This window comes from Microtus ochrogaster, linkage group LG1, assembly GCF_000317375.1.
Source record: "Microtus ochrogaster isolate Prairie Vole_2 linkage group LG1, MicOch1.0, whole genome shotgun sequence".
Lineage (NCBI taxonomy): Eukaryota > Metazoa > Chordata > Mammalia > Rodentia > Cricetidae > Microtus > Microtus ochrogaster.
The window spans coordinates 49,231,816-49,242,156 of NC_022027.1; the positions used below are offsets into that span (position 1 = coordinate 49,231,816).

Genomic DNA, 10,341 nt, shown 5'->3' on the forward strand with positions numbered 1-10,341 from the left:
TTGAAATTACAGAGGAACAAGAGCGGATTTATTAATAAGGTCATGAAAGTCTGGGTCTCATCTCTTTCTTTTCTACAAACTTCATTATTTTCATTCTCCAAGACATTTTAATACTCAGGTAAAAATTAATAAACTACAAAGATAAAAATTTGACCCCATAAGGAAAAATCTGATACATGAAAAATTAGTATTATGTTCTAGAAAAGAGGAGTTAAAAATGATTTAATGGTTAAAATATAATGGGATTTTCCATACTTCCGTGTGTGTGTGTGTGTGTGTGTGTGTGTGTTCATGCACACATGTGTGCAAACACAAGCACATGTGCACGTATCTTTAATTCATGAATTTTAAAATGTAGGTCAGTTCAGTAGAGCACTTCCTTTTGGGGGTGATCAATGCTTCTTATAAACTGAAGCTTGATCAACCATCCTCACTGCAGAGATTTGATTTAACTTAACAGTTCTGCATACAGACACCACTGACACGTGGTTCAGAACTAAGTGGTCAATAAGGCCGCTTTAATTTCAGCAGATACAGTAGCAGTAGTTCTCCTTGACGCATCAAGGATCACTTCCCAGACACCAGGTAAGGATCTGTCTGTAAACATCACTGCACCTTTGTGCTACAAGTAAGACGCAAGCACCTGAAGGCAAATCATCTTGTCAAGGTCACTGAGCTAAAAATCAAGCTGAGATTAAAAGACAATTCAGTCTTACATATCTTCATCTTTATAAAGGAAAACACAGTAAAAAAATCATATATGAGAATTACATATGATATGACCACTCACAGGAAAAATTAACCTCTAGGTTGGGTTTTAAGTCTATACATGTGGTAGTATTCTCTTCAATTAGAATAATGGAACAATTCTGAGAATACTATTGTTATTATAACTGTACAGTCCTAATGTCCATCCAGTATATCCATTTTATACCTGTATATGTTGGTAATAATAAAATATATACATGGAAAAACATATAGTACATTACAAACCAAATGCAAATAAAATATTTTTAGACTTTAGAAATTCTTAAAGCATGTTATATTAATCCTATTAAAAATGGCTTTTTTATATACAATACATAATCTTTAAAAATCTACTCCAAGAAACAAAACTCTTTGGTTCAGCAAAAGGACTCTAAATATGTAAATATAATTTATTAAGGATGCACTTTCTTATTCTGGGCCTCGCTTATCTGGCTTAAATCTTCAGGAAATAAGTTGCCGACTTTCTATAAAGAATGAAAAAATACGTGTGGAGTTGGTGAAGTTTGCTTTTCCCATAGAATATTATCATATGAAAATACAATCAGAAGTTTGAACGATACAGGAATTAGGAATGATGCAGAATGTTGTTTCTACCCTGCCGGATTAAAAAGATAGAGCGAAATTTGCCACCATTTTGGAAGGAAGAGAGGAAGCAGTTGTGCTCAACACCCACCAACACTCACCGGTGAAATCCTCAGGGACGGGTGACCAGGGCACAGAACCTCTCCTATTCACTCTTTGGAAGACTGCCAAGTCACAGCAGAAAGAGAGCAGATTCTGAGAGCTCCCTTGACTTCCGAAATCCTATCACATCCCCAGTAGCTTGTGCTGTAATTATATACATGACTCAAATGCTTTAAACAAAGCCACTAACGCCTCAGTGATTACAACAAATACCAGCATCTGCCAACCGACTTCTCAATAAAGAGTAAAGGTGGTCCTTCTGTTCTTTGTGTTTATTAATAGCAGTAATAAAGGACTAAATAGTATATCTCAGAGTTTGAAAGGATCAGCAACTTTACCTACCAGAGTTCATTGTGCTTAGTCTTTTGTAGGAAGGAAGTGTCCTTCGTATTTTGTTCCACCAGGTTTTCTATTTTGCTAGTGGAAATATTTTTAATATAAGGTAAAACATTTCCAAAGGCCCAATATTTAGCCATACTTTCTAAATGATTTTTAATGAAGATACTGAAAAATCTCTGAGGTATCACAGCTGGCCAAAGGAAAAAGAAAGTTTTTGTTTACTTTTCTAAGTCATTAAAAATAATGTAATTATCTGATTTGATTAACTGACTTCCTTAAGTAACTGGTATTTCTGACTAGTATTCAAATGTTTTCTTTTCCCTGGATGGAATCAGAAAAACAATTTAGTGTATTTTTAGGTTAAAAGAAGATGAAATTCATGATTTTTGGAAACCACCACTTGAAGATGTCACAATATATCCTTGGTGTCTGTTCAGCCCTGGAAAGATTCTTCTAAAGTTGTTCATATTCTTCCTTCTATCTGGATGACTTAGGTGCTCAAGAAGAAAATATTAATATTTTCTTAGGATTGGAGGCAAGAGAGTATCTGTTGTAGGGAGTAACAGATCTCAGAGAAAACTATGCTATGCCAGCAAAAATAGATCTGATCAAGTAAAAGAGAGGGGACAGTCTTTGACAGCGGAGACAAATACAGAATGGGATACAGGGGTAATTCACAGCATCTAAAGGAGATGTTCTCATTCAGAACCACATCTAGCCACTCTGCTTCCGGGATCCATCAGGATCTTCTCCCTGATGATCTTCCAAGAGATCTTCCTGATGCTCTCATGAGAGGAACACTCAGCACGGAGTCATTGATCCTCACATGCCTGCCGTCACTTTTCTTCTGTCAGAAGTCTTTATCCCAGCCTGACATCTCATCCGGAGGCACCCCCCTTTCAGGAGGATACTTGTCAAAGTAGCTGTGATCTATGGGACCACTGAGCTAATGGAGACAGGACAGAGCAAAGGTGAGGATCGGGGTGAGCAAGCATGCCAGTATGTCATCCTCTCAGCCTCATAAGACCATCCCATTAGATGATTAGATAAAGCGAATGATTTGGTTCTTGGTTACATTCCTCGGGAGCTACCAAACCTGAGGAAGTATTTTCCAAAGGAACGGTGAAACAAGTACTATCTGCCTTCTTTTTTCAAGTTAAGAAACAGTTTCAAAACAAATTTAAAAATATCAAAATTTATCAGAATTCCTCTTTCATTTAAGTTTCTTACCAATATTGAATTTGAACAGTTCATTCAACCCTAGTAACTAATAAACTATGCAAGATAGCAAACAAATGGACAATTCAAAATCTTAGTAATGCTGAAATGTCACTAAGAGAATAAAATGACTCTGGTATTAAATTATTTTGTAACCAAGTGGTTTGAAATTCTTTACTTAAAACAAACTGCAAAGCACCTAATTAAATAAGATGAGGAACAATTAATGACATTATTGTGATTTATTGTGGTGTGTTGGGAGTTTGGGGGCCACTCGTGGGTCATGCTGGACAGCATAGGCTAAGAGAAAGTGGAACATCACGTGACTTGGGAGCAATGTGTCAAGAACTAATAGTCAACATTCTACCAAATTTATGTGAATGTTGTCCGAAAGAATTGTGGAAGCCGTGTCTCCCTTTGCTCACTCAGACATCGATAGCTCAAGTTTGCACAAGAGTTATTCTGTAGTAGAGAATGAAATTCTATTCTGACATATTCATGTAAAAAATGTGATATCGCCTAATTTCTTAGACTACACTTACTGTAATTGAAATACCATAGGAGATTAGATATCTATTGATCATTTAAAACGTACACACCAATATTATTCTTCCTGTTCCATTCTGTTCCCCCTTCTAAATTTTTCTCAAGGGCAAATAATTTTATGACTGACCATTGCTCTTAATCATTCTTTATATGCCTTACATTTTAGTTTATCTTTCCTGTTTGTGTAATAATGCAAGCATTTCTTTCATATATAGATATAATTACAATTTTAGTAGCACGCGTTGTTAGATGACAAATACACCACAATTCTCATGGTAATTAATAATAAAGTGCATTTCATGGGCACCTGAGCAACTCTGATGACTTTGAGATTTAGGAGACACTGCCATATATTTAATTCCCGAAAGGCGACCTCAGTGCTCATCAAATAGGCAATACTATTATTTTTATTTGTGTGTATTCATGGAGCATATATGTGCTTGTTATACATGTGTAGGGGTACCGCACATCGCACATATGTGTACATGCCTGTGGAATCCACCTCATTGCTTTCTACCTTATGTTTGGAGACAGTCTCTCTCCCTGAACCTGGAGCTCATCAGTTTGGTAAGAAAAGCACTGGTGAGTTTCAAGAACCCTGCGGCCTCTGTCTCCCCAGTGTTAGGGTTACAGGCACACACTACAATGCACCGCTTTTTATGTGTGGGATCTTCATGCTGCGTGCAAGCACTTGATAAACTGAGCCTTTTCTCCAGCCCCAGCAATACAATTTAAGTCCCTATATCATAATTACTAGGACAGCCTCACCTATTAAGTAATATTTCAAAGAGGCACCTAAAATCTTTTGTGTACATGCTATCTCGCTCTTCCTCCCCTTCTCCCTCTTTCAAAAATCTGTTTTTAAAAACCAGTTCCTAGGAACTAATCGAGGGAATGTCACAGCAAACTCCGTACCTCTCTTCGCAAAGGTGATGGAAGGTTCCGTGCTTTCAGGCCCTCCCAATTAAAACCATTTAACCACCTAAAATGAGAAAATATGGAGGGTATTACTTACATAATAAATAAATGGCATTGTGTAATAAATGGATAGCATTACATAATAAATGAATAAGCATGTCAGAGTATATTTATCAATCCATCTTTTCACTACCTACCTCGAAAAGTGATGCTGCAAGCAGTCGAAAGTTAAAAGGAGAAGGAACTGTTTTGACCCGTTTTGTGTTAAACTCTTGCCTACTAAGCACTCACACGGCCCAGAAATCATCCTAGATATTGTCTTGTCACACTTAGATTCATAACTTATAGTCCATCACCTCTCCAGACTTTCAGAACTTTATTCCTCTCTTTATGATGCCCTCATTTCTTTTCATTGTTTTTATTTTTTAGATTTATTTTATTTTATCTTATGCGTACAAGTTCTCAAAGAATTAATAAAAACATGATTGAGAACTAAAAAGTCAACCTTAGAAACAGAAATGACAGAAGATGTTGAAGAAACAGTGAAATGCCAGCTCGTATTTGGGTGCTGTGTTAGAGTTTAGGGTGTATTAAGTTTAGGAAGGACAGAAAGACATTACAAAAGGATGAGGAAACAACACTTTCTGGGTCACCGAGAGAACGACCACAGGGCAGAGTGGAGCAATGGCGGTGACTGAGGCAGCAGTTGGGAGTCTGTCCCTGTGCTCCTTTTGTCACGTTCCCTCCTTCCACAGCCTCACCTCACTTCACAGTTCCGGTCTCGTCCTTGACTGGATTTCCCAGCGCAAGCCTAATTTAGCAACGGATTGGGATCTAGTGTGTTCCACTTTAGATGCCATTTTGATAGAAGCTCCTACAACTCTAGTTAAAAAGCAGGAGCCAGACAAGAGTGTTAGCCAATGTCTGCCTATCCTCTGTCCCCTGTGTGAAGCCATAGGTTTTCCTTCACTACACACCTTGGCACTGAGTGGGGGTCCCTCTTCAGACATTGCTGGGTACACATTTCTGCAGGATCTTCTATTGCCACCAATGCTTTTTCTCCAAGGAACCCCAGAAACATTAATGCTAACCATCACTGTGATTCTACTGAAGAAAGCATACCTGCATTGCTCAGCGTCCTTGCTGCAATTTGACTAATGATGACAGTTACTTAGCATGTGTGGCCTTTCCTTTGATCCTGGCCTTTGAGACTGGCTGCATTTTATGCAATGCAAGTACCAGGACACACACATACGTGAATAACATTCAGCGAAGAAACGCTGACACCAAGAGCAGAGAAACTGTTTGTTTTCAGGAGATTTGTGGATGCTATTCTCAGAAGTAATGGTAATGTATTTGATATTTTCTCCTGTCAGGAAATGTATACTTTTATGCACCCAGGTTCACTAGCCTTCCTTTAAAATAGGTGCTAGCAATCCCAGAGAACCTAGACAACAATGAGGACCCTAAGACAGACATGTATGGATCTAATCTACATGGGTAGCAGAAAAAGACAAAATCTCCTGAGTAAATTGGGAGCATGGGGACCTTGGGAGAGGGTTGAAGGGGAGGGGAGAGGTAGGGAGAAGAGCAGAGAAAAATATATAGCTCAATAAAAACAATTTTTAAAAATACATATCAACAAAAAATAGGCATTAAGAGAAAAGACTGAAGCCTCATTTCTAGGTTAGCTAATAAACAAAGGAGAAAAGATGATTTAATAAAGAATGCACAAATTGTGCAAGTTCATATAAAAGGTGTTATGCTTAGGCACACGTAGTTTTTTGTAGAAAGCTGGCATGAAAATTTTCTTTTAAAAATTAATTTTGGACAGAGGAGTAGAAAAATCTATATAAACATTAAAAGATTTTCAAAAGATTTACTTTATAATTTTTAATAATATATTTGTGTATGTGTGCCCTTGCACATGTATGTGTGTATGTGTGTATGTATGTGTGTGCACCCACTTCAATGCAGATGCCCAATGAGGAGGGAAGAAAAGGGTGTCAGGTCCCCTGGGACAGAAATCAAGAAAGTCGTCGGATGTTGACACAGTTGCCAGAAACTGAACGCATGTCCTCTGCAAGAACAGTATTCGTTCTTAACCACAGAGCCATCCCTCCAGCCCCTTAAGGAATGCTGCTGTTGTTGATTCTTAAGAATATACTGGTTATTAAGAAAGCTATTGTCTTGGGAGATTTGTATGAAGTTTAAAGACCCCATTTATCTAGAGAAACACACATAGGCTTCCCCACCGACACCCTGAAGTTGTCGCCTAGCTTGATAGCTTAGAAAAGGAACCAGGAGGAGGAGAGCAGAATGAAATTCTGCCTTTCAGTGCAGAGAGCAGCATGCAATCCGTTGTCTCTTGCCAACTGTCCCTTGCATTCTGACCCTGAAGCTGTCAGTGGCAGGATTCTGCCTATTCCAGAGAAGGAACAAATCATCTCTCACGGGGGAAGAAAAGTCAAATAACAGCATTCATTTGCATGCACATCCTGCCACAGTCTGGCTGCTGCATTGGAAAGAGCCTCAGGTAAATAAGAAGAAAAACACAAGACAGAACCTCTCGGCAATTAGACTCTGTTTTCCAGCCACCCCAAAGCTAAGTATGAAGACTCCTTAATGAGAAAGAGGGGGACAAGATAATAAGAATCACTTTAATTGGTGGGACACTTGTCAGTACAGGTTTATATGTCATCTTCTAATGAGAAAAGAAACTGTGGCAAAGTATGAGGTGCAAAGGAGAAGAGAAATTGGATTTTAAGATAAATCGTAAGCTTTGCAGTTGAAGGCAATCCAGAGGATGACACAGAATAAAGTATTACAAGCACTTTAATGTCTGTGGAGTTGCAGAAGAGTCTGTCTTGTGTCTGTCTGCCTGTCTCCCTTTTCGTTCTAATTCACCCTATAAGGGAGCTTGATTGCACAATGGTGAACACACAGCTTGATTGTGGGGGAGGGGGTCATGAATTTATACAGCAGGACTGGCTGTTTTGGATTTATTTATTTATTTATTCATTCATTCATTCATTTCGCAGCTGCTGTTAAGAAAAACCAATAGCAGCCACATGCCTCCTTTTGTACCCATACTGCTAATGTTCTCCTATTTCATCGGTGAGAAACATCAGTGAAGGGCAGTAGGTGCAGCTTAGTAGTGCATGTGTTTATCACACTTGGAACTCTAGATTTTATCCCGATTCTCAGCACGCACACACACAGAAACACCACCCCTCCATCTGAGAGGAATAAAACATTAGAGGTGTTTTTAGTTTTCAAAGTGGACATATCAGTCAATTCAAAGGCCTGCAATAAGAAAATTCTCATATTTCTATGTGGGATCATCAAAGTATAGTTACAGGTGATATTTTCTGTCTGCTAAGTGGAAATAAAAATGAAAACATCTGAAAATTCCAGGTCTTGCCAAGGATTGTTTAAAAGCCATAAATCTTAAAGGTTCAATGTGTCACATGTGAATATTTAATCAAATCAGAGAGTATGCCAAGGAAGTTATTGGGGGTCTAACAGCCATTAAAGGGGAACGCTAGATGATCCAAGAGAAGGACTCACCATCATGAGTCTATAGAAACCAATGTACATCAACAGAAAAGTAAATGGAGGTTTCAGACCTCACAGAAATATTCAAAGGACATTATATTTTAAATGAATATATAGTATTATTTAAAACTAAAATAGAATACAAGTGACATACGATAAGTCACGAACTGATAAAAACTAAATGTAATTGGAAAATATATTAAATAAAAAGGTTTAACAACTAAACTTCCGAACATCATAAGTAACAAAGTCAATGACTCTCCCGGTCTTAGGGGCTGTGAACCACAGCACAGTTTGACTTCTTACTCATCTCTTTACTCTTCAATTGCTGCAGAAAGGATTTTAATACATCAGGATATGCTTTCTGTGAGGAGCTATTTAGACGCTAGCAGGCTTTAAAGACGCTGGCGCTGCGCCCCTCCCTCACAGTGCACAGCTTGTAAGGCCGAGGACTGGAACTGCAGGACTTCATTTATTTTTAAAGGAGCAGAGTCATTTCTCTGGCCCTGGAGATGTGACCTCCTGAACTGCCCAGAAAGCCATCAGTACTATCTCCAACAGGATCCAGAATCCCCAAACCTTAGAAGACTACAGTCTAGTAGGAGCCTTGACAAATCATTGACCCTCCTAACACAAGTGAGCATATCAATTTGGACAGGAAAACACCCTTGGGAAAGCTGTCTGTTCATGGGCTTCAGGAACAATGACAAATCCTAACTACACACATAGACTGGAGCGATGGTCCTGCTGACCTAATGATAAATCCTAACTACACATACAGGCTGGAGCGATGGTCCTGCTGACCTAATGATAAATCCTAACTACACATACAGGCTGGAGCGACAGCCCTGCTCACCTTGGGTACTCTCGCCGTGGCACGAGAGCACTCAGCTCTGCAATGATCCCTTTGGCAGCCACATACTCTTATCCGTGGAAGCCACACTTTATTCTGTCATAAAATTTCCCCTATCTTTGCTACTACACTTGCCTCTTGTGAATTATTCTACTGGGGCTGTAAGGATTGAAGCCCGAGGTGACGCCAGAGCAAGATCCTGCATAGTCCCTCCCAAAGGCTTTGCTTTCACGGCACCACAACGAAAAGACTTATTAGTTGGTGTCGAACAGTGAGTCAAAGTGTACTGTTCTCTTCTACATCGTTGTAGAATTATATCCCACCTTACTTACAAATTCAATGCCGAAAACATTATTTAATCCCTCTACAGAAGCTAGGTTAGCAATAATAAAAATAACACTGGATAAAAACTGTTCCTATGACTGAAAGATGCGATTTTACAGCTTTTAAAATAACTTTGCTCCTTCTTGGCCATGAATGTCCGACATTAGAGAAATCACACTGAGATGATTTGGGCAACTACAACTAGCAAACTACAAAGAAACACTGAACACCGAAACACCCAAAAGTTGAAAGCCTGTAAAATGAAGACAATGGTCTCCTAAGAGAACCTGTCATGATCTCCTCATGGACTGGTGACTCATATGTCAGGCTGATACCAGATAGGCTCCTCTGGGCAGAGGGAACCTGAAGGGAGAAAATGGTCCCAGCAGATTGGCCTGTGGGCCAGTCTGTAAACATCCTCTGTGGCCTCTGCACCAGTTCTTGCCTTGACTTCCTGAATGATGCTCTACAAGCTGTCAGATGACATAAACTCTGTATTTATCACAGCAATGGAAACCTTAAGGCACCTGGTTATTCTATATATTTCTATTTTTATCTTGGCAACAAAGAAAATCGGTACCTGTGCTTCTTAATGTCGTTGATCCCATTCTTCAGATTCCCCAGCCTTTCTGTTGGATTTTGCCTGGAATAATTTATGAAAGAAGTTTATAGCAGTAATATTTGAGTGGTTTTAGATAATTGAGTAACATTTGTTTTTAAATTCATAAAACTTTCATGAGATCCTACTGTGTGGGTCAGCCACTTGAGTACAGGGAGAGAACAAAGTCATGACCCTCTCACCGAGGAGCAATAGCTGAGTGTTGATATATCTACCAGTTATTTATATGAGCTTTGCATAGATGCTGAATAAATGCTATCTTTCCAACTTGGCTGAGAGAACTGGAAAATACTTTAGAGTTTCACTTACATGGAACCTGTAATTCAGTAGTGTGCAGGAATCCCAAACTAGGTTTAATGACTTTACTAACTTTAAATGTTTTTTAAAAATCATCAAAGATAGACTATGGGATATTGTAGAACAATGCAGTTTAAGCAAGGCAAAACAATACAAAAACTCTGGAAGTCTCCAATGGTTTTCTGAAAAATGATGCTTTTTGGTAGTAAGTAGAAGG

The 10,341-nt window shown here is 38.8% G+C and overlaps 1 protein-coding gene across 1 annotated transcript in view; it reads right to left on the minus strand.

Moving 5' to 3' along the window:
* Positions 1-1,061: 1,061 nt before the first annotated feature.
* Prkg2 (protein kinase cGMP-dependent 2) overlaps positions 1,062-10,341 on the minus strand; it is a 99,287-nt gene continuing 90,007 nt past the window's right edge. The window contains exons 17-19 of the mRNA XM_005359533.3: positions 9,789-9,851; positions 4,471-4,537; positions 1,062-2,737 (exon numbers count right to left, since the gene is read on the minus strand). Of these exons, the coding sequence (XP_005359590.1) occupies positions 2,642-2,737; positions 4,471-4,537; positions 9,789-9,851 (226 nt within the window). The 3' untranslated portion in view covers positions 1,062-2,641. The remainder of the gene's footprint in view (positions 2,738-4,470; positions 4,538-9,788; positions 9,852-10,341) is intronic.